Below are 25,901 nucleotides of genomic sequence, written 5' to 3' on the forward strand. Positions count from 1 at the left end.
AAAAGCCTTTAAAAATAAATAAACAGCTATGTGTTTGCTTTCACCATCAACAAGCTGAAGCTGTCACTGTGGCAACTCATTCATTGTGACAGCTCAAAGCACTCTTGAGTATTGGAAATGCAAAAATAATTTGTTAGGAAGACATAAGTAATCTGAAAGGGAATATGAATAGGTTGAGTGAGTGGGCAGAAACTTGCAGATGGAGTTTAATGTAGGAAAATGTGTAGTCGTGTAGAAGAATCAAAAGACAGAGTAGTATTTAAATGTTGAGAGATTCAAAAAAAGTGAGCCACTGCAATCTGGGTGTTCTTATGCATGAAATACAAAAATTTAGCACACAGAGGCAGCAAGTAATTAAGAAGGCAAATTAAATATTGGCCGTGATTGCTAGGGGGTTGGAGTTTAAAAGCAGGGAAGTCTTCTTACAACTGTATAGGTTGTTAGTGAGGCCACACTTAGGATGCTGTGTATGCACTTAGTCCCTCTATTTAAGAAAGGACATACTGGCACTGGAGGCTATTTAAAGAGATTCGCAAGGTTGGTTCCTGGAATGAAGGTGTTGACTTATCAAGAATAGCTAAACAGATTCAGTTTTTATTCTTAGGATTTGGAAGAATGAGGGGTGATCTCACAGAAACATGCAAGATTTTAAGGGTCTTGACATGATAGTTATTGAGATGTTTCCACTAGTTAGGGAATCTTGAAAGTTTTAACTAGTGGGCGTAGTAACAGAACAAGATATTTGTTTAAAACTGAGATACAACGGATTTTTTTTTTCCCTCAAGGGGAAGTGAATGTCTGGAATTCTGGACCTTTGTAAGTTGTGAAAGATAGATCACTATAAGGATTTCAAGAGGAGATGGGTAGAGTTTTGAAATTTCAGGGAGTTGAGGTCTGTGAGGAGCTGACAACAAAGAGGAATTGAGGTCTGGGACAGAGCAGCTGTGATCTTATAGAATGGCGCGGGAGACCTGAAGGTATGAATATCCTTCTACTGTTCCTATTTCTTATGTTCTTACTTTCTTATGTCAGTGAATTCGAACACCATAATGCGGATGGATTGAAAGACCACAAAAGCTGTGATTTGCATATGGAGTTATTAGAAGGTTTCTTAACGCCTTCCTCATTGATTTGGAAATATATCGCCATTCCTTCACTGTTGCTGAGTCAAAATCCTGAAATGCCCTCCCCCAGAGCATTGTGGGTCAACCCACAGTAGTTGGACTGCAATGATTCAAGAAGGCAGCTCAGCACCACCTCAGGGTAACTAGGGATAGTCAATAAATGCTGGCCCAGTCAGTGATGCCCACACCCCACAAATGAATAAACTAAAAAAAAAATGGTCACGCATGTACATGGGTGAAGATGTATGGAGAAGTAGTTAGATTTACACTTCATCCAACTTCTGTTTTTCATTGTGGGTGCAGCTAATTACCAATTTGCTATCATCCATTCAGCATTCGCATCCAATACTGATTTCACTCCCATTTCGTTTTTTACCCAATTTGCATTCAAGGGTGTTCAAACTGCTGTATCTTTGAGGTGAGTCAAGGTATGCTTGTTTTTATTCAAATCTGTTAAACATTATTAATAGTCAGCCAGTGTCCTGACATCCTCTGAAAAGTAAAGGATTAATGCCAGACAGAATTTAAACTTGCAACCTAAGGTCAGATGTATGACAGCTGAAAGCTGAAAATTGTGTGAGAACTGAACTGAATAATTTGCTATTTAAGTTCGAAGTGATTGTACAAAGCTTAAAGCACTGCATTTCAATGGAAGTAGCCCTTTCTCGGCTGCAATTTTCAATGATAGGAATTTGAAAAGGAAAGGGGTGAGGATGGTTTGAATTTTTACGAGACAGATACTGAACAAAAGAACCAATTCAGTCAGTCACAAGTCATCCAGGAAGGGAAAATATGCAGTCTTGCCCCAGCCTAGTCTCAGCTGCGATTGCAGCTGCAGTCTGTCTCATATGAAGGTAAAATACTGCAGATGCTGAAAATCTGAAATTAAAACTAAGTGCTAGAACTACTCAGCAAGTCAGGCCAGATCTGTAGGTAAAGAAATAGAGTTTATATTTCTGGTCAAAGTCCTGACATCAGCATTCTGTGCATGAATCACAGAAGGTAGGTCTGCAGGTACAACAAGTAATTAGGAAGGCAAATGAAATTTTGTCCTTCATTGCTAAAGGGATTGAAATTAAAAGCAGAGAGGTTATGTTGCAGCTGTACAAGGTGCTGGTGAGGCCACACCTGGAGTACTGTGTGCAGTTTTGGTCTCCTTACTTGAGAAAGGATGTATTGGCACTGGAGGGGGTGCAAAGGAGGTTCACTAGGTTGATTCCGGATTTGAGGGGGTTGGCTTATGAGGAGAGACTGAGTAGATTGGGATTATATTCATTGGAATTCAGAAGATTGAGGGGGGATCTTGTAGAAACATATAAAATTATGAAGGGAATAGATAAGATAGAAGTAGAGAGGATGTGTCCACTGGCAGGTGAAGCTAGGACAAGAGGGCATAGCCTCAAGATTAGAGGGAGCAGATTTAGGACTGAATTGAGAAAAAATTTCTTCACCCAGAAGGTTGTTAATCTATGGAATTCCAACGTTTTTAAAGAAAAGGTAGATTTTTTTTGAACAATAAAGGAATTAAGGGTTACGGTGAGAACGCGGGTAAGTGGATCTGAGTCCACGAAAAGATCAGCCATGATCTTATTGAACGGCGGAGCAGGCTCGAAGGGCCAGACGGCCTACTCCTGCTCCTATTTCTTATGTTCTTATTCTCCAAAGATGCTGCCAGATTTACTGATTATTTCCAACATTTAATCTTTTTATTTAAAATTTTCTCTTAATTTGATTCTAGACTTTTTGTCTCGACTATCAAACCCAACTTTTACATTAATTGCTAGTTACTTCTTCATCAAATCATTACAACACAGGAGGCCACTCTACCTATCGAGCCCAGAGCAATCTGGTCAATTCCATTCTCCCTTTCTATTCCCATACCCCTGCAAGTCTATTTTGCCCCAGTATCCATTCAATTTCCTTTTGAAATAATTGATCAACTCCACTTCCAACTATTTGTGGGTAATGAGTTACAGATAATCCACCATTTGACATTTTCCCCTCAGCCCCTTGTATGTCTCTTCCCAAAACCTTAAATCTTAAATCTATGTCCCCTAATCCTCACATTAGCTAATGGGAACAGCTTTTCTTTGTGTACTATCTACCACCTTGTTGCCCTCTAACTCAAGACTTTGGTTTTATCTTGCAGTTATGTTTGCTTTGCTCATTGCCACACACTGACTTGAATAATAAGTCCCTATAAATATCTAAAATCTCTGAGTTTCCTCTGTGTCAGAACAATAATTTACCTTATATCTCTGAACTAAATGTCATCCATCAGTGGGCTGCTTGGCTACATAGTAAGTTCAAATCATAATCTGAGACCCTGACTCTCCTCAGAATGAGCTGCTCCTGCCACTTTGTATTATCTGCAAATTTAAACCTGCTATGCTTCGCTTTTGAATCAGAGTTACAGTATTTACCTCCCTAACTTTGAACAGTGTGTACCCAGATTGGAACCAACGTGTACATTTCAATTGAACACATCTTGTCTAGCACTAGCAAATTTAAGGTTGTGCTCAAGTTGATATTAATGTTAATATTCATTATATATGTTTATCAGTTTTGAAATAATTCCCAGGCGTTCTTTATTCTGCTGTAACTCAATTGAGCCATTTTGATAAATTGCTAGCTATGACCAGAATACCGACGTTATTTCTGACCATGAAAAGAAACCAGCAATGTATTGGTATGTCTATTTACTGCAAAGATTCATGTGAATTTTTATTGTAAATATTATTCTAAATATATCTGTCAAGTGCAGCTTATGAGTTGTGGGCACTACTTCACGAGCAGCAGACTTTACTTACTAAATTTTTATGACCAGCTTCATCCCTTTGCAATTAAGTTATTTCCGTAGGTTTCAGGTAAAACTGAATAGAATTATGCCAAATGATCCACAAAATCATGGTGTACTTTTCAGGATCCTATGAAATGTGACTTCTTAGACCCCTCAAAGTCCTTCAGCATTTCTGTAGTCTCTTGCAAGTCTTATAATATGATGCATTGAGTTAGAAAGGGAAATTGGGAATGCCAGTGGATAATAGCAAGATTAATTAGATTTATGTACATATCTGAGGTGACTTGTTTGAACAGAATAGCAATTTAATGCTAGCTATTGAAATTTGGCATTCTATGTCCATCCTGATGAGTGCAAGCTGAAAAGCTTCAATAACTTCTTCAGCAATGCTCAAGGGATGCTTTCTGTTGGTATTTATAATCTAGCTATCCCATAATAGTGTATTTTACAGGAAAGTTAATGCCACCAGTGAGCAGTATTGAATATTAACATTTGCTGCCACCTTTCAAAATAGTATCTTACATTTCTTACTTATTGTTTCCTTTTCCCTTTGGAACAGCCAACAGAGGCAGCACTGGAACCACAGCAGATCCAAGCTTTCGACCAGCTCAGGCGCCTCTACAGAGGACCATCTAGGGTATGTTGCTAATCTCACTTTCTTAAAGCAAAACACTTCCCAAAAAAGAAAGTGTCCTGGAAATACAGTCATGAGCAATCAGAGACATCGCTGCAACACAATAGGGCTGAGTCTGTGCTGAACGCTTGCATTTCAAGAGGCAATAGAATCACATAATATCCATCTATTGCTTGCTTTATACATTCCCACACTCGAGTCTGTGATTGTCCCTTATATGTCTGACTTTCAAAAGCAATTTCAATAAGGAGATTTTCATTACTTTGAAGTACGTTTTGTGCTTTTTAAGACATGGGATGTGCGTACTAAGGAATAAACTGCTTGCCATTTGTGAGCACTCAGTGTTAGTATGTAATACCCAAGGTTAGTTACAATGAAGTACAAGATGCAAAGAAATGGCCTGCTTACAATGGCATGCCCCAGTCTCAATCTCAGAAGTGAATGTCCCATCAAAGCAGTGCAACATGTTTTGTCATTTCTCACAAACGCACCCTTAGGCTTGTCTGAGAGATATTGGAAGTTGTGTTGAATTATAGCAGCTTTGTGCTTGTGAGCCTCACTTACTGGAAACTGAAAACAATTCTTTTTCAAACACTTGCAAACATTAACATTTTATTCATTGTGATTATCAATCACTGGGCAATGAAATTACTATTTACTCCTTAGAGCAACAACTCAGTATCGATAGCAACAATCACAAATAGAAATCAATGTTTTAAACATTGAAAAATTGTTTTTCTTCTTTAATATCGTGTATCTGGAAATGTTTTTCAGTGAAAGTCAGAAAAGACAATAACACTAAGAGGATTTGATACAATCTGTAATTATTTAGTTAATCTATTTTTTGAAAGGAACCAATGTGGTATTAGTTTCTTGTGAATTACATCAACATTATTTGTCATACCCACTGATTTTGTATCAGAGTTTTAATCCGCTAATCTTTGCCCAGAATCCAATCCCTAGAATTGTAGCTGTACAAGATATTTTCAAACCAAGTACAGGGCTATAGATGACAAACAAATGGCAGGACAGAGTTAAAGTGATCAAGGCAGGTGATAGAAATCTGAAATAAAAACTGAAAATGCTGAAAATTCTCAGCAGGTCTGACAGAATCTGTGAGCGGTGAAACAGAGATTTTAACAAAATCTGAGTTTTGATGAGGGGGGTCATTGATCTGAAAGGTTAACTCTTTTTCTCCACACCTCCTGCCAGATATGCTGCATTCTTCTAGCATGTTCTGCACGTATTGGGCTCGGAGTGAGATCATAACTTGGGTTGTCCCTCCTTTGAAAATGAATGGTGATCCTGGCTATCAGAACAGTACTAAATGGATGAGTATATATAATATTTGCTGTCACCTGTACTGTAGGGGGTGCAGACAGCATATGTTCCTCTGATGCTGCCTGGCCTGCTGTGTTCCTCCAGGTCCACACTGTGTTGTATTTGACTCCAGCATCTGCAGTTCTTGCTATCCTCATGCAGTGGCAATGCCTAAGATCTCACTGCCAGTGAGTAAATTTACTCATCGTCTGACTGTAGATCTTGGAGACTCCTGCTGTTTTTGTATTGTTGAATCTAATCTCAATTACAAAGTGCAGACTTGCAATTTAATCTCATACTGCATAGTGTCTATCCCGTCAAAGCTAAGATATACTGATTTTTGAACAGCAAGGGAATCAAAAATTATGGGGAAAAGGCAAGATGATGGAGTTGAGGGTTTATCAGACCAGCCGTGATCTCGTTGAATGACAGAGTAGACTGGATGGGCTGAATAGCTTACTTCTATTCCAGCGTCACATGGTCCTGTGATCATCGTGATGAGCGAGGTTGAATGGTGGTTGGGGAGGGTGGTGTGTGTGGAGCAGGAAGCAAACAGTAGCAGGGAGGGGGTGTAACCAATGGCCATTATCAACAGGTTCACAGCTTCCAGTTCTAGTGTGGGGTAGGATTTCTGGTTCTGGTCCCAGTGTGATATGGACACAGAACAATGATGTTGATGGCATCAATTCCTATTCAAGTACATTTGTGGCAGATGCACTGTTTAAAAAAAAAAGAAATGAAACAGCAAAAGGAGTTTGCAGTGGCTTCTTTCACTGGTGTTTATTTGCCCTGAACTCTTCAGAGAATTCAGAGATATGCTTCCACGAGTAAAAATTGGAGACAAGGTCCCAACAAAGCCGCGCTACTTGCAGACACAAAATATTGCAGATCAATGTAAAAGTTTAGAATACAGCTTTGAATATAAACAACAAAAGATGAAAACAATGCTAGAAGGAATATATTAAAATAGATTGAAGTTTGAGGTGGACCCAGAAGTTAAAAGGAGGGAGTTGACATGTAATTTCATGAAGCTGAATGATGTGTTTTGTAACAAAGATAAAGCTCTTAAGATACTACATTTTATCCAATTTTCTATATCCCTAAGAAACTTGGAAGGTCTTTGAAAGGAAATAGAAGTCTTTGAAATGTGAATATTAAAAAAAGCATACTCAGGACATAAGATAAATGAAAAGTCCTGGAAATTGCAAGAGCAAAAGGAACTTTTATAAAAAATGGCATCCTGAATAGAAAATGTCAGTATTTCAGCATTTGATTAGAGCTGTAAAGTTCAGTGATGTCTTCTAGAGAGCAAAGTGAACAGCAGCAGAAAAGAGGGATTGACCTAGATATATTTTGATGATGGGCATCACAGTGGATGTGTAAAGATGACGCAAGACAGATGAACATGGCTACGAGCAGCAGCATGACAAACTTCTACATAATTGATCAAGAAAAAGTGTAAATTGAAATGTCACAGCCTCTTTTTTTTCTACTGTTCTGTAAAGTTCATGGTATTGGGGAATAATTGTTTCTTGTGGCAATAGGTGAGGGGGAGTGATCTCAGCATGTGCTGCTATGATTTCCAAGATTTTCCATTCAATCCAAATAATGATCACTGTTCCTCAAAAAAAAAACTATTGTAATCGCTTGCCAAATCTAAAGGAGTGATTATTGCATTCAAGACAACAAGGTGCAGGGCTGGATGAACACAGCAGGCCAAGCAGCATCATAGGAGCAGAAAGGCTGACGTTTCGGGCCTAGACCCTTCATCAGAAAAGGGGGAGGGGAAGGGGGTTCTGAAATAAATAGGGAGAGAGGGGGAGGCGGATAGAAGATGGATAGAGGAGAGGATAGGTGGAGCGGAGGCTCGGGGACCGCTTTGCAGAACACCTACGCTCGGTTCTCAATAAACAACTGCACCTCCCAGTCGCGAACCATTTCAACTCCCCCTCCCATTCCTAAGACGACATGTCCATCCTGGCCCTCCTGCAGTGCCACAACGATGCCACCCGAAGGTTGCAGGAACAGCAACTCATATTCCGCTTGGGAACCCTGCAGCCCAATGCTATCAATGTGGATTTCACAAGTTTCAAAATCTCCCCTCCCCCTACCGCATCCCAAAACCAGTCCAGCTCGTCCCCGCCTCCCTAACCTGTTCTTCCTCCCACCTATCCCCTCCTCCCACCTCAAGCTGCACCTCCATCTCCTACCGACTAACCCCATCCCGCCCCCTTGACCTGTCCGTCCTCCCTGGACTGACCTATCCCCTCCCTAACTCCCCACCTACACTCATCTTTACTGGCCCCATCCCCGCCTCTTCGACCTGTTTGTTTCCTCTCCACCTATCCTCTCCTCTATCCATCTTCTATCCGCCTCCCACTCTCTCCCTATTTATTTCAGAACCCCCTTCCCCTCCCCCTTTTCTGATGAAGGGTCTAGGCCCGAAACGTCAGCCTTTCTGCTCCTATGATGCTGCTTGGCCTGCTGTGTTCATCCAGCCCTGCACCTTGTTGTCTCAGATTCTCCAGCATCTGCCATTCCTACTATCTCTGATTATTGCATTCAGTTTGGTTTCACTTAAAACACTTGTTAACACGGTGTGTTCCACAGCTAAACTGGGGCAATTTTGTTTTACGGAGTACCTGGAATTTGAACGTGATAGCTATTACATGTTGCATATCATCACAGGGCCAAATGGTTCTGCAGTGTCTAAATGATAGCAGTAACTAACCAAATGGTAATGAATATCATAAGCATTTTTCAGGTTATTTAGAAAGGAATGCACAGTGACAGTAGGTTTGGTACTTAGTACGTTGAATCAGTCTGGACCATCTACAAATAAATTTCATTGCTATGTCAAAAAAAGTACTGTAAATAGGTCTAGTAGCCAAGGCTTAAGGGAAACTTTTAGATCAGGAGAGCTTCTTGAGAATGCAGCATAAGTCTTATCTATATTGTGAAAGAATTGAGTTATGAGGGAAGTACTGGGTCTCTTCTACCTTGAAAAGAAGTAACTGAGAGAGACTCTTGTAGAAATATGCAAGATATTAAAGAGTAGAGATTAAGTAAACCTTCAATCTGACATAAAAACGAAGGAGCTTTAAGCTGAAAATAATGAAGGATTGATGCTTTTGATAGAGCGATCAACAACATATAACAGAAGGCTGAGGAACTTAGCAAAAACGGTGTTCAAATTTGCTTGCATCATCTTAACTGCAATGTTTACACTCATCTTCACTTCGTAGTCACACAGAATTGCAGTTAGTACCAAACAAGCACAGGTAGATTAAATAGCCCAAATTTATTTTTGTTCATTAATTTAGCTGTGGCCAGTACAATGTCTCCAAATTTATCAGAAGGTTCCTTTTGAATGCAGCTCATTCACAAGTTGAGCTCAAGCTTTCGCTAACCATGCAGAAGCTTTGGACCATGGCCCCTCCATGGTTATAAATATGATTTCAGATGTCCCTTTTCTAATGCTGCTACTTCCTCCTGAGTTACACTTCCTTTAACTGCAAAGATAGCAGAAAACTACAGGCGATTAAGCAGACATTAGGTTTTTGTTATTGCACTGAAGTGCCAGCACTTGCAGATTTGAAGCAGTTACCTATTGCCCATAGATAGACAGTGATAGCTGGCGGTAATATTGCAGCATTAAGTGAACACATAACTGTTTGTATTTGGGACATCTCCACCTGCAGGACATCTGTCCAGATGATGCCACCTTGATGAGGGGCTCAACTGCGTTCCTGAGTTAGAAATGATCTCCTTGTAACAGAGAAAGTTACAAGTCAATCTCATAGAGACTTTCAAGAAGCTGAGATGCTTTGTTAAAGTAGAGTGAAAAGAATTTCCTTCTGATGAGTGGATCAATAACAAGAAGTCATAGGTTTTAAATCTTCAGGTAAAACTTCAGAGGGGACATGAGAAATGTTTTCACTGAGGATTGTCAGGATTGAGAATTTTCTCTGAAAAAGGTAGTAGAAGCTGCTTCCAGCAATACTTACATAAAAAAGAGTTGGTAAGGCGACTGAAGAGGTTTACAGATGAGATGCAGAGATATGAGACGAAGGACAACCGCTCTTCCATAGGGCCAGCAGAAACATATTGGGCAGAATGGTCTCCACATCTGTTATACTTTTCCATGATTCTATAAACACATTACTATCTTAAGTAACACTAGGAATTATGGCCATTTCTCAGTTAAATTTACATTTCTGGGAGAGCTGAGAGCTGTAAGCATAGAGAGTGTTGGTGTCAGGTGAAGCAGAAAATCAATGTTAATTCTGCTGAGCAATTTGAGCTGTTCACCCTGACAGTAGTTAACATGGGAAAATTAGTTAAATGAGAGAAGAGACTGCAAGAAAAGCCAGTTGTGTCATCAGTTTGTTTAGCCTGTGTTGGTGATTCAGGTTATTAACTTTACTCCCGTGTATGCAGCGCACACCATTGTACCAATAGGATGCCATCAGTTTACTGATTATCAAACAGTGCTGCACAACAACTCCAACACAACAGGAATCACATTGCAGCTAGGGCGTTCAACCAGATTAATCTGATTTTTAAAAATGTGACATTTTCAAATGTTGGTTTATTACAATTGATGCAGCCAATGCCATGATACTTCATGTCACTCTTCCAAGCTAGAAATATAGCTAAGAACAACTTTACCCTGTCAGTGTTGAGAGTTTCTGACATTTTTATACATTTCACTTTCTCAGTTGCATGGCCAAATTATTTTGCATCATATTTATCTGTGAATCAGTTTTAAAGCAGCCGCTGAGTATATAAATGGAAGGGAGTGAGTTAATCTTCCTGGATGACACATTTCACCCTTAGCAAGAGATATGATCCCGGATCTCTAGCAGTGTGCACAGATCAGTCTAAAGTGGAAAGCCTCCAATTACTTCTCTCATCCCTTAGAGAGCTGACAAAGCACTGAAACAAATTGAAATCAATAGAAATAGATTAAAAGAGAAAGAAGAGTTACTTGCTTTTTGACTAATAGTCCTTTACCCTGTTCCCTAATGCCCTTTAGGGAAGGAAATCTGCCATCTGAACCTGGTCTGGTCTGCATGTGTTTCCAGAACAACGGTAACGTGGTTAACTCTTAACTGCCCTCTTAGCCAGCATTCCCCATATCCCCATATCCCCATGAATGATTTTTCTTTTTAAAATGACAGATGAACTTGCATGGGAGGCTTGGGATAGTGTGCTAATATTTCAAAGCATTAAAATTTATGTGCTGAAGGAAATGTTCCAAATTAGTAGTCAGATCAGTGACGGAAACCAATTAGAGCATTTCCTCCTGTCTACAGCTGGGAAAGGGCAGCCCCTGCATGGATATTTTTAACATGATCATGCCATGAATGTTTCTGTGGTTTTGTTTTCAAGGAGACAGTGAACTCACGGACTGATATTATTACATAGATTGTTTGACATTGCTTTTTTTGCTGTGATTAGTGGAGGATAGGTTTATGTCAGAGTAGAGTAAAGCATTTAGAGGTTTCTGCTTATGAGAAGGCAGTGATACTTGCATCAGTGGGCCTCTCAGAAAGTACACTGAGAATAGCTCGGATAGATGCTGTGGGCTTAGCCAAAGTATAGCAGCAGGGGGACAAAGAGAAGGGAAAGTAGATATCAGGATCCAGAGTGACAGACAAAATGTGCATGAATTGAAACAAAAAATAAGATTACATAGGAAAGCAAAGATTGCGATAGACATACTTTATTTGTAAACATTGAATAGGAAGGAGACATCAATGAGATAACCCAAAATTAAAATTAAAGAATCCATCAATGAAAAGTACACACGCACCCTACTTTAGCACCAATGTCAAAGCATTTTCCTTCTATTGTAGCTGACAGTGCATCAGAACTTCATTAACACTTTAAATGAATTAAATCTTTTAAATTATTCTGTCCCTCACTCCTGTAAGGTTTGCAGATCGTCTACAACTCCACCAATGACCTCTCAATGATTCCCAGTGCAATAAGACTTTGATCTTGTCAATAAGATCACCTGCTTCCACTCCATTGCCCAATTCCACCACAGTTGCAGCTCATCTGCTACTGGTACCCTCATTCATTCCTTTGTTGCCTCTAGACTTGACTGTTCCACTTCACTGCTGGCTGGTCTCCAACATTCTAAACTTAAGGAGATCCAAAATCTCCCATGACCTTACCCACACAAATTCCCATTCAACTGACATCTCTTTCCTCGTTGACCACCATTACCACCAAATTAAACAGCACCTCAACGATAAAATTCTTACATTCATTTCCATTTCCCCACATAGTCTTGCCCATCCCTATCTCTCTGATCTTCTTCAACCCTGCAATCCTTTGAGATATCTGTACTCCTCCAATCATTGCCTCTTAAGTATCCCTGAATTTAATTGCTCCTCAATAGGTGGTCGTGCCTTAAGGTACTTGGGCCTGAGCTCTGGAATGCCTTCCCTACCTCCCTCCACTGCTCTGCTTCACTATTCCTCTTTAAGACTTCCCTCTTGACCCAAACTTTGGTCATCTGACCTAATACCTTCTTATTTCGCTCAGTATCAAATATTGCTTTATAGCTGTGCTGTTCTAGGGAGTATTTTCATTTCTTTTAAGGAGCTGTATACATATACAAGTTGTTGTTTTCCCTTCTACCTGCAGCTCTTCAGAAGCACTCATTCTCACTTTTTTTTTTCCCTATCCAACATTGACACAGGCAATTGATGACAGTCTCTAAAATGTGCCAACATCCTTGGCTATTGGATGGATTTTCCCTCACTGCACTTCTGCCAGTGCATTACATCTGGAAACTCAGATTCCTCAGATTTTAACAAGAAATAAACAAGGAATTCTGTGTGTAAACAGTGAAAAGTAACAATTTTGGAACTAAGGACAAAAGCACACAAATAACTGTATCATGATTCCTGAAGCAATAATTTGAATAGAACAGGCGACTGTGAGAATAATCTAAAGAAGGGTTGCTGGACACAAAACGCTAACTCTATTTTCTCTCCACAATAACTGCTAGACCTGTTTAGTTTCTCTGGCAATTTGAATTTTTTTTTGTGTTTCAGATCTCCCCATTTGTAGTTTTTTTTTGTTTTAGTTTAGTAAGAATAGCCTGTTCAATAATATTACCAAATTCAGGTTGAGATACGCACTTTAGTTTAAATTTAACATTCACATTACAGATTTATAATTCCAAAAATAGCGCAGAACTTGCAGTGCTACCCATCACTGCTCTCAGAGAACAAAACTTCTCTCCCTCAACTGTTTTCACATTGGCTTATTCCACACTTCTCTGTTTCTTCAGAATTTCATTCCTTGATCAAATTTGCTCCAAAGTAAACAGTCCAATTTCTTCAATCTATGTATGTATCTGAACTTTATGATTCTTGTTTTCTGTACTTTTTAAGATGCCATCGCATGTTTCCTAAAGTGTGGCGCCCAAAGCAGGACGCCCTATGCAGCTGAGGCTGAGCAAGTCTTCTTTATGAGTTTATTATGGTCATATTGCTCTTGTACATTATTCTCCTATGGATAAATCATTGGATGTTGTGTGCATTATAAATCGCTCTTTCAGCGTACCCTGACACTTTTATGACTTATGCACAAATACAGCCATGTTCTTCTATTCCTATAACCAGTTTAGAACCTTCACTATATATTGTATCTCCCACTGGTTGGAGTCATACCTAACACAAAAAGGAGTTGGAAACTAATCATTTCAACCCCAGAACAGTGCTGCAGGAGTTCTTTGGTGTCCAACTATCTTCATCTGCTTCATCAATGACCTCCCCACCTGAGCTTCCACCTCAGTGTTCCCTCTAATTTTTCTACTTCTGTGCAGACCTCCAAAGTCCAAACTCAGCAGTGGCTTCCAGAAGTGGAAACAATGTGTAGACTGATGTATGCGGAGCTTCTCAGTGACCAAACAGCTTAGAAGGAATGTTGCTCCACCTCAGGCCTCCCATCGCTGATGCAAGGAATCAGCAGTGTGTTTCATCTGCTGGATGGACTGCAACAAACTCAGACCAACCAAAGACTCCTTTGACAATAACTTCCAAAGCCAGAACCTCTATCACTAAGACAAAAGCAGATGCCTGGCAGCAACATGACTTTGCAAAATCCCCTCCAACTCATATACCATCCTGCCTTTGAGCTATATCATGTTACAGAGTTAAAATCTTGGAAGCTTCCTTCTTCACAGTGCTGTCAGTATACTTACCCTACATGGATTACAGTGGTTCAAGAGGGCAGCTCATCAGCACCACTAACTGAAGTAATTGGAGATGAATAACAAATGTTAGCAACACCCGCGTGTCATGAATTTCTTTAGAAGCAACTCAGAAAGTTCAGCTGACTCTGGGCAGTTGACACAATAAGTTGCTCCACTCACGTTTATCAGCACAAAGAAGCTCAAAATCTTTGTTTACACGTGTTGATGATCAGCACATACTCCTGGATGACACAGGCCAAAGGCAGCTTTGTGTACACTAAGACAGTGTGTTTAATTATAATCCGAATATAATTCAAGCAAACCATTGCATGTTATCAAATCCAACAGCTTACTAGAAGCAATTTGCAACACTATGACTGGGAGTCAGATGATATTTTCATAAATCATTTGAGCATTATTTTGACAGATTATGACCTTGCCCGACCACTTGATTAGATACTGTCTTGTAACACAACCCTGAGGAGCAATTATTCTTGACAGAGTGCATCCACAATGGTTCTCCATCAATTTTAATGCGTAGTATTAATAAAATGAAAATGTGTGGAGCTCTGCGTTTATTCACGCAAAGGGTTTCTAAGCAAGTCACATTTCTTTTCATCATAATGCTGCTGCAAAACTGCTGCTTTAATCTTAAAAGACTTGCTGATCCTGTCAGTGTCCTCTTGATAAAGTAAGGAGAGTGCAAAGAACCTGTTAGAACCAGGATTAAAGGCAATCTGTATAAGTAATAAGAAGATGTGTTCAGATAGTTCATGGATATGGCACTAAAGCCATGAAAATGTCATGACTACAACGCAGCTGGGCAGTATTATATAACGTAGATTATAAGGTCAGATAGCTGCGTCTTGAAGAAAATACAAAAATTGCTGCTGCATACTTTGACATTCAATGACATTACCATTACTGAATTTGACATTCAATGGCATTACAATTGCTGAATATCCCACTATCAACGTCCTGAAGGTTACCATTCAGAAACTGAAAAATTCTGCAATGAATAACTCTCCTCCTGATTACCTAAAGCCTGTCTGCCATCTGTAAGGCTCAAGGCAGCAAGGTGATAGAATGCTGTCCTCTTGTTTGGCTGAGTGTTTCGCCAGCAACACTTAAGAAGCTTGACATAAGCAGGCGGCAAAGCAGCCTGCTTTTTTGACACCCCATCCACTCCCTGCACCTCCATTACCAATGCACAGTGGAGGCAGTGTATACCATCTACAAGATGCACTGTAGGAAATCACCAAAGCTCTTTTAACATCACCTTTCAAACCTATGATCCCTGCCACCTCAAAGGACAAAGGCCACAGACGCATGGGAATACCACCATCACTCCTGCAAGTTCTCCTACAAGTCACGTACCATCCAAATTGAAATGGTATAACTGTTCCTTTACTGCTAATGGACCAAAATCCTGGAGCTATTTTCGAGACAGTGCTGTGGGTGCAGCTAAATCAGATGGACTGTGATAGTTTGAGAAGACGGCTCGCCACTACCTTCACAAGGGCAATTCGGGATGGACAAAAGACGATTCCAACATCTGGTGAAAAAAATTCTGAAAATCTAAAACATAAACTGAAAATGCTGGAAGGACAGCATGTCAGTCAGAAACTGCCCTGAGGATAAGTAAATAACAGGCGTTTAATAATTGCATATGGTCTGTGGAAAAAAGTTTGGGAGGTTGGCAGGATACATTTTGTCCTTCTGTGTGTTAATTTGAAATAAGTCCGAATCATCGTTCGGGGGATTTTCAGAGCACCATGCCCTGCTTTTGACAGTTTTATTTCCTAGTTTCTGTCCGCCTTGAGCTCTCTTGCTGCACTCTATTTTTGGACGTTTTAAATATTTATAAGTAGCTTTTAAAATTTTATCCCATCGTGTTTATGCCAACTGACTGCAATGTGGTTGAAACAGAAATCGCTCCCTCTTCCATGGGAATATTGAATAAATATTTGAAGCAGAGGAGGGCTGGATGTAGGGAGACTGTGGTGTTGCTGGTCAGTTGTTCTGGCAAAAAGTCAGTTGCAGACCTAGTGACCTCAAAATTTGGGAATGCACATTTTGGGAATCCTCTGCTCCCACAGAGGATTCTGAACGGTAGAATTCTAGAGTTGGGTCTTAGTTCTTGTTCTTATGTCAGCTGTACACACACACATCACTCAAGTCAGCAATTGAATTTTAGGCTCCGGGTCTTGCTGTCAGTAAGTACTAGTGCCTCAGGAGAGAATGGCAGATTGTGAGCTCTATGGGGGTAGGTCCCGTGAGAGTCTGAGTGAAGACCTGAGTTCTGCGCATCAGTGGTCTGTGCAGCAATACCAGTTAACAAGGTGGTTTAAAGTTTCTTGACCATTTTTTAGCAGGTAATATGGGACTGGTTTCACTGTATGCAGGCCCAGAGTTACTGGTGGTCTCAGGGCAAGCTCGTGTTGCGCTGGGGACCTGAAACAGGCATCATGCCCCATATTTCCATATGCAGAGTGCCCAATATCAGTTTCAGTTATGTGTAAAGGATGCCTCTTGTCTATCCGTATCCAACTTGGCAGATAACTCCAATTGGAGGTGTGTTTTGTGCTCCCTGGAACACCTAGGCACTGGTGCTATGTGATCCAATTTTTAGTCCAAAAAGTCAAATGATCTCCTTTGTGTGCTGCAAGCACCTTTGGTTCGATAATTAAGAAAGAAGAAACATTTCCAGGATCTCTGTTGCCAATTGCAACCAAGTGATCTCTGCTGGATTGCATGCAAGGAGAGCTAAAACATTAGCAATGGCCTCATTCCACCTTTGTAGATATGTGAACTTTATAAAATAAATTTATTTTGTAAGTTCCTCAGTTTTGTGCTGATTACATTGACAGTGAATTGTTCAATGTTCAATCTATTCAGATTCCTGCTTTAGATGGAACCACCACATGTGCTGTGCCAATTATTAGGAGCTGTGTGTTGCCATTTTTAATTCATTCATGTTGGTACAAGCTGAGGAGGCCCTCCTTGTGAAGGCTATGCAGATGTTGCTTATTTTGATACTCCCACCAGAAAATGTATGTTCTCTGTCTGAGTGGTCCCAGCTGTTGTGGTAATGAGTAATGCTAATAAGATTGGAAGTATATTCTCAATTCTCAATTTATTGTATCTGAAATTAAATTTGTTTTCTGTCTTGTTTTCGTGATAAAATGCTGCCAAATTGTTTTTCTTTCTGAGAAAGTAGGTGCAATGATATTTGAGTCCCATCCTCTGCCTTATGTGTGGGTGAACCACCACTTCAGATCAATGAGGTATCCAGGGAGTGTTCATTTGTCTTTGAGTGTGCCTCTAAAGGGTACGAGCAAGTCTTGGACGACTGTAAGAGCTGGTGGTGGGAAGAAATGTAGCACTATATTGGTGTTTCTTTCCTCCCACCCTCATCAACTTCAGAAAGTAAGTCTCCCTTTTTAACAGAGCTGATCAATTTCCTGGCAATTCTAGTAATCCTGTAATAATACATTGACTCTGTCTGATAAATATCTAAAATGTTTACATTTGGTAAATGTGGAAATGTGGTCAAGTTGAGCCAAGTTAACTCAGGAACCTGCAAACAAAGTTGTCTTGAGGTCGGTGGTGGCAACGTGATGATGATTTAGGGTTAGAGGAAGAATGTGATATGGAGGCAGGGTAGCATACTGAGGAGAGATGAATGTTCTGGAGTTTTAACTGACCAAACAGGAGGCAGTATAATGCCAATGGACGATGCCCATTCCAATGCTCAGGGATTCAAATACCACCATTCAATTAATAAACCTGAAATTAATAGGTTCAGTGGTAGTAACCATTGTCAATTAGTTCGCTAATTCCCTTCATGGAATAAAATCTGCAGTCTTTATCTGTTCTGATCTAAATGTAGCTCTAGATCCACAGAAATGTGGTTCACCCTTGAGTGCCCTGCTCTAAAATGGCTAAGCCAGAACCATATCTTACAAGCAATGTTCCAAACACCACCATCACCATCTCTGGGTCTTTCTGATCCACTGGCAGGACTGACCCACCACAAGTGGTATAAGCAGAAAGAGATTACCTTGGGAGCCTTCAACAATGACCGTGGATTCCATGAAATCTCATGGCATCAGGTAAAATATAATAAGGAAGCCTGCTGTTTATTATCACCCACCATCCCCAATTTAAGAATCAGTACTCAGTGTATCTGAACGGAGCATTGAGGATGGTAAAGGCATAGATTACACTCTGGGTGGGATCATCCTTGTCCATCACCAAGAGTTGCTTGGTCTATTTACACCATGACTGAACAGGTTGGCCGAGTACTAAAATAGGACATTTAAGGCTAGGACTCTAAAATAGAAACTTGACTGGTACTGCAGCAGTTGGTGAGGACACCAGAAGGGGAAAAGCCTACTGGTTCTCATTGATCTACCTGCAGTAGATACATTTATGCACGGCAGTATTGGTAGCAGCGGTCATTGCTTAGTCTTTGTAGAGGCAAAATCACATTGAGGATACCCTCAAGCATGTTGTGTGACACTACCGCAGTGGTAAATGGAATAGATTTCAAACAGATCTGGCAACTAAAATTGGCCATCCACGTGGCATTATGAGCCATCTGCAGCAGAATTATATTCAACCATAATTGTATTTCCCAAATTACCATTAAGCTGGAGGATCAACCCTTGTTCACGGCAAAGAGCAAAAGGCAATGGCAGTAGTGGCACCAGGCATTCCTAGAAATTAAGTGTCAACCTAGTGAAGCTACAAGACAGGACTACTATATGAAGTGAAAGTGGCACGTGATAGACAAAGCTAAATGATTCTACAACAAACAGATCAGATCCAAGTTTTCCAATCTTGCCACAATCATTCATTTATGAATAGAACCAGAGAATTTCTGAAGGAGGACTATCCACAAGTATCCCCATCCTCAAAATGGGGGAGCCCAGAACAGCAGTGCAAAAGACAACACAGAAGCATTTCCAACAGTCTTCAGAAGTGCTAAATGAATGATCCATATCAACCTCTTCCTGTGGTTTCTAGCATTACAGATGCCATCTTTGGCAACTCAAATCACTCCACATTATATAAATTAAAGTCTGAAGTCACTAGATAGACTTATGATCCAGAACTAGCTACACCCCTAGCCAAGTTGTTGCAGTACAGCTGCTGTTGGCATGTACCCACCAGTGTTGAACATTTCACATGTAAATCGTGGCCACAAAAAACAAAACAAATCCAACCCAGGCAATTGCTAGCTCATTAATGTGCTTTCAGTTATCAACATATTGGAAGGGATTGTCAACAGTGCTATCAAGTAACACCTCCTCAGCAATAGACTGCTCACTAACGCTCCATTTCGGTTATACGATGGTCATTCAGATTCTGAACTCATTATAGCCTTTGTGCAAGCATGGACAAATGAGCTGAACTTCAGAGGACAGTGGGAGTGACTACTCTTGGCATCAAGGTAGCATTTGACTGATTGTGACAACAAGAAACCCAGGCAGAACTGATTCAGTGGAAATGAACGGTTAATGCACCACTAATCCGAGACATGCCTAGCACGAAGGGACATGGTTGTGGTTGTTTAAGATCAATCGTTTCAGCCATAGGACTTATCTACAAGAGCTCCTCAGGGTAAACACCCATTTGTCCATAGTGCCCAGGGATGTGTAGGTTAGGTGGATTAATCATGGGAAATGCAGGATTACAGGGAATAAGGCTGTGGGGGGTTGGTGCAGTGTGGGTCTGGATGGGATGCTCTTCAGAGGGTCAGTGTGGACTTGATGGGTTGAATGGCCTGATTCCACACGTAGGGATTCTATGATATGAACAGTTTGGGAATATGGTTACCGATTAAATTAGGAACAAAAACAAAGTTGCTGGAAAAGCTCAGCAGGTCTGGCAGCATCTGTGGAGGAGAAAACAGACTTAACGTTTCGGGTCCCATGACCCTTCCTCAGAACCCAGACCTGAAACGTTAACTCTGTTTTCTCCTTGACAGATGCTGCCAGACCTGCTGAGCTTTTCCAGCAACTTTGTTTTTGTTCCTGATTTACAGCACTGCAGTTCTTTTGGTTTTTATTTACCGATTAAATTAGATTGCTGGAGTCTGTGATGACATGTTATTGGTAAGAAGGACTTGACCTGACATATGACATAATACTTTCTCATTTCATATTTTATTGTGGTACAAACTATCAAATGGACCTGTGAAAATTAACTAGAATGTGAAGAACTTGCTTTATCATTCAACTCTTGAGAGCTTAATATGAACCTTAATATTAGCAACTGAAATACTGTAAACCTCCCTCCAGGAGCAACCATTTTCTCTGAGCTCAGCAGAACGTCTACTACCCTCAGCAGGAGGATGCAGACCTGTATAGAGTCTAAATAATAAAAGATATGGCTGTATCCTGTGGTTTTGCATCAGGGAGATTTAAATAAAGCTACAAACACCAACAGGTCCAGAAGTTCCTCAGGGAGTATCTGGATTGTTCATTGTGACTCCAGCAGGAAAGAGATTGAGTTTTTCAGGAAATCATGTGAATAGCTAAAAATGGCCATTTATACTATTGACTCTAATATCCCACTGGAGACACTGACATTTCAGGGTCGCAGTGTTTAAAAAAGTTTTGGGTTGGGATGAAAGCATTCACTTACTCCATCTCCCAGATGCTCCATTTAGAGCTTCTGGTCCTGCCAGTGTTTGTCAAAAGCTCACTGATGTTTTATAGTGGCTTCTTAATGCTTGGCTGGACAGATATGAATAATTTCGTGTGATATGGAAAAGTATGCATTGTTTATGATATCCTAGAATGATATTGTTCTTTCTTTCCCAGTTATATTGCTAAAAGTAAAATGGTATTGCACGCAAGGGCATTGAAGCAATTTCCTAATGCAGTCTCTCACTGTCTGCCTTCCCCTAGCTACATAGGGTTAATGAATTGGTGCTTACCCTGTGTAACTGTCTGTTCCCACTGGCATCGGTTACAAGCTAGACCATCCAGTTTCAGCATTTGCTTTCACATGTAGTCTTGTCCCCTTCAATCATATAGATTGCTCTCAAAGCCATTGGGCCCAAATATACTGAGTTAAAATTGTGCTGTTGTAATTCTTATGATAGATATACTGTATACCTTAAAAAGTGAAGATAATTATGATAAAGCTGTGCACTTAAAAGCCTGTTATGTAAATTTTCAATTTGATTCCAATGTATTAATTCATACGCTTGGAGGATAAGACAAATCCACCCCCACCTCCCCCAGTGTCACTCCCTCATCTATGGCTGTCAACATCATGAGTCAGAAGATCGTGGGCTCAAGTTCCACTCCAGCATCTTGGCCGTTTAATCAAGGTTGACACTTTAGTCCAATAACCAGAGGGAGGAGTTGCTGCTCTGGTAGAGATGATGTCTTCGAGGTGTCCTTTAAACCGAGGTCCCTGAGTGGATAGAACAGATTCTGCAGCATAATATGAAGAAAGCCAGTTCAGTTCTCCCTAGTGTTCTGACCAATATTTTTCCCTTAAACAAAACTAAATTTAATGTAGATTATCTTGTCATCATGCATTGCTGTTGTGTGACCATGATCCATATTCCTCCATTACAACAATGACTGCACCCTCAGGATTATTTAATTGGCTGTGTAGAACTTTGGGATATCCTCATCTTGTTAAAGATGCTGCAAAAATGCTACTTTTTTTGTTTTATTCCGATATGAAAATCTATGCTTTATGAGAATTGATCTAGCCAACTTTGCTTTTATTTTTAAGACTGGATGAGGATTTTTTTTTCTCTCTGAGAATTGAGAGTATTTGGGATTCCTTCCTTCAAAAGGTAGTGGATGCAGACTCTTTAAATATTTATAAGGCAGAGGCAGATAGATGCTTGATTAGCAAGGGGATGAAAGGTTATCAATGGTCTGCAGAAATGTAGAGTAGCGATTGAAATAAGATCAATCATGATCTTATTAAATGGCAGAGCAGGCTTGTCGGGCTGAGTGGCCTTTTTTCCCTTGATCGTATGTTTGCCTGCTCTTTAAAGGATTCACGCATAAATTGAAAATAAGGGCTGTAAAAAAACACACCTCCAGCTAAATAATTCACGTAAATTTTTAATGTTAGAACAGAATTGTTATAGGATAGAAGAAAGAATTCTAGCTTATCATATCCGTGTTAACTGTCTGCAAAAGCAATTTTGCTACTCCCAACCCCCTTTCCTTTACTTATAGCCCTGGATTTTCTTTTCTTTAAATGATTAACCAGATCCCTTTTGAAAGCCAGGGTTGAAAATGTCTTTACCCCCCTTTCAGACAGTAGATAGGGAGTGGGGGTGGGGGTTGGTCAGTGAGGTGAGAGGAGTGGATAGGTTGAAGAAAAAGACAGACAGGTCAAGGAGGCGGGGACGAGCTGGGCTGGTCTTGGGATAAGGTCAGGGGAGGGAAGATTTTGAAGTCTGTGAAGTCCACATTGAGACCATCGGACTGCCGGGTTCCCAAACAACTTCCCCTTCAACTCCTCCCACTTCCTACAGACAAAGGGGGTGGCTATGGGTACCCGCATGGGCCCAAGCTATGCCTGCCTCTTCATAGCATACGTGGAACAGTCCCTCGTCCGTAGCTACACTGGCCCTAAACCCCACCTCTTCCTCCGTTATATTGATGACTGTATCGGCGCCACCTTGTGCTCCCACGAGGAGCTTGAACAGTTCATCCACTTTACTAACACCTTCCACCCCAACCTTAAGTTCACCTGGACCATCCCTGATACCTCTCTCTCCTTCCTGGACCTCTCTGTTTCTATCTCTGGCAAACACCTGGCAACTGATATCTATTTCAAACCTACCAACTCCCACAGCTACCTAGAAAACACCTCCTCTCACCCACCTTCCTGCAAGAATGCCATTCCCTATTCCCAATTCCTTCACCTCTGCCGCATCTATTCCCAAGATGAGGCATTCCACTGTCGGACATCCCAGATGTCCTCGTTTTTCAAGGACCGCAATTTCCCTCCACAGTGGTCGAAAACGCCCTCGACCACATCTCTCACGTTTCCTGCAATTCATCCCTCACACCACCTCCCCACATAAACAGCAAAGACAGAATTCCCCTCTCCTCACGTACCACCCCACCAACCTCCGGATTCAACGCATCATCCTCTGCCACTTCCGCCATCTGCAATCCAACCCCACTACCAAGGACAATTTTCCCTCCCTACCCTTATTTGCCTTCCAGAGGGACCGCTCTCTCCGTGACTCCCTTGTCCGCTCCACACTCCCCACTAGCCCCACCACCCCCGGCACTTTTCCCTGCAACCGCAGGAAGTGCTACACCTGCCCCTACACCTCCCCCCTCACCCCCATCCCAGGCCCCAAGAAAACCTTCCACATTAGACAGATGTTCACCTGCACATCTGCTAATGTGGTATATTGTATCCGCTGTTCCCGATGTGGCCTCCTCTACATCGGGGAAGCCAAGCGGAGGCTTGGAGACCGCTTTGTGGAACACCTACGCTCGGTTCATGATAAACCACTACACCACCCAGTCACGAACCACTTCAACTCCCCCTCCCACTCCTTGGACGACATGTCCATCCTAGGCCTCCTCCAGTGCCACAACGATGCCACCCGAAGGCTGGAGGAGCAGCATCTCATATTCCGCTTGGGAACCCTGCAGCCCAATGGTCTCAATGTGGACTTCACAAGCTTCGAAATCTCCCCACGACCGACCTCATCCCAAGACCAGCCCAGCTCATCCCAGCCTCCTTGACCTGTCCATCTTTTCTCCCACCTATCCGCTCCCCCGACCTTACTGACCAGCCCCCACCTGCACTTCCTACCTACTAGCCTCATCCCCGCCTCCTTGACCTGTCCGTCTTCTCTCCCACCTACCCACCCCTCCCTCCCAACTGACCAGCCCCCATCCCAACTCCCTACCTGCACCCACCTTTACTGGCTCCATCCCCGCCTCCTTGACCTGTCCGTCTTCTCTCCACCTATCTGCTCTTCTATCCACCTTCCATCATCACCTCCCCCTCTCTATTTATTTCAGAGTCCCCTTCCCCTCCCCCATTTCTGAAGAAGGGTCCAGACCTGAAATGTCAGCTTTCCTGCTCCTCTGATGCTGCCTGGCCAGCTGTGTTCATCCAGCTCCAGACCTTGTTGTCTCTTTCTGCTGACTGCCTGTGTTTCCCAATCCTTGAACTGGGGAGCACAGTTTAAAAATAAAGGGTCTCCATTTTAAGACAGTCATGAAATATTTCTTCTTTCAGAGGGTTGTTAGTCTTTGAATTCTTCTTCCACTGAGCAGTGGAAGCTGGATTATATATTCAAGGATGAGTTTGGCAAATTTTTGATCACTAAGAGTGTTCAGAGTTATGTAAGAGCAGAGAGCAAAGTGGACTTAATAGAGAGCTGACCAAGATTCACTAGGACGAATGGTCACCTTATGTGCTGTGTTTCAGTCTGACAGTAAAATCTCTCGTGATCTTATTGAATGGTGGCGCAGACTCAGTCGGTCGAATAACATACTCCTGTTCCTATTTCTTATGACCTTAAGCTCTGACGTTGCTGAACTTTTCTATTACTTTTATGATTCAGCAGCTGCTGTTGTCCCATTAAACACTGTGGCAGCAGCAAGAGAATCACTAAATTTTCATCTGTGTTTAGCTTTAATTTCTTGTCTGTGCAATGGACCGAATAATTCATGTATTCTGACCCATTAATATTTGAGACTTTTACTGAGGGTAACGTTCCACAATTCTCCTTTTTCTGACCAAGACAGAAAGCCTGTAGCTCTGACAATTAAAAAAATTACAGGTTGTAATTTGCTACTTCAAATGTACAAGAAGACCTCAGTTTAATCATTGTATTGTTCTCTCTATGCTCACCATCTGTGGCTTTGAGCTGTGAAGGAATATTTTATGAGTACGTTATGACAATTATTGTGCAGTAAAGTCTGGTTTGCAATGGGATTAAGTGTAAGTTTGATTATAAAGCAGAACTGAGAATCACACATTGAGTCACATGAATTAAGAAGAAAGCCTGTTCATCCTGTGTTGCAGTCAGTACTGTTTTTATTCACTTATGGAGCGAGAGCAATTGGATGCATTGGCGTAGTTATAGTCATAGAGTTGTACAGCATGGAAACAGATCCTTCAGTCCAACTCATCCATGCCAATCAGATATCCTAAATTAATCTAGTCCCATTTGCCAGCATTTGGACCAAATCTTTCTACACCCTTCCTATTCATACACCCATCCAGATGCCTTTTAAATGTTGTAATTGTACCAGTCGCCACCACTTCCTCTGACAGCTCATTCCATACATGCACCACCCTCTGTGTGAAAATGTTGGCCCTTAGGTCCCTTTTAAATCTTTCCCTCTCACCTTAAACATATGCTGTCTAGTTTTGGATTCCCCTACCCCGGGGAAAAGACCTTGGCTATTTACCCTATCAATGCCCCTCATGGTTTTATAAACCTCTACACAGTCACCCCTCAGCCTTTGATGCGCCAAGGAAATTAGCCCCAGCCTTTTCAGCCTCTCCCTATAGCTCAAACACTCCAATCTTGGCAACATCCTTGTAAATCTTTTCTGAACTCTGATAAATTTCACAACATCCTTCCTATAGCAGGGAGACCAGAATTGGATGCAGTATTCCAAAAATGGGCTAACCAATGTCCTGTACAGCCGCAACATGACTTCCCAACTCCTATACTCAATGCACTGACCAATAAAGGTGAGCATACCAAACATCTTCTTTACTGTTCTGTCTACCTGTGACCCTACTTTCAAGAAACTATGAATCTGCACT

General features: G+C 41.3%; 1 protein-coding gene across 5 annotated transcripts in view; it reads left to right on the forward strand.

Annotated features, from left to right (window-relative positions):
• The window catches only part of vps8 (VPS8 subunit of CORVET complex), a 518,442-nt gene that overhangs the window by 481,839 nt on the left and 10,702 nt on the right, over positions 1–25,901 (forward strand). For all 5 annotated transcript variants that reach the window (XM_048598730.1, XM_048598733.1, XM_048598732.1 and 2 more), the window contains one exon: positions 4,484–4,561. In XM_048598730.1, coding sequence (XP_048454687.1) covers positions 4,484–4,561 — 78 coding nt within the window. The remainder of the gene's footprint in view (positions 1–4,483; positions 4,562–25,901) is intronic.

Source organism: Rhincodon typus, chromosome 7, assembly GCF_021869965.1.
Source record: "Rhincodon typus isolate 14 chromosome 7, sRhiTyp1.1, whole genome shotgun sequence".
Classification (NCBI taxonomy): domain Eukaryota; kingdom Metazoa; phylum Chordata; class Chondrichthyes; order Orectolobiformes; family Rhincodontidae; genus Rhincodon; species Rhincodon typus.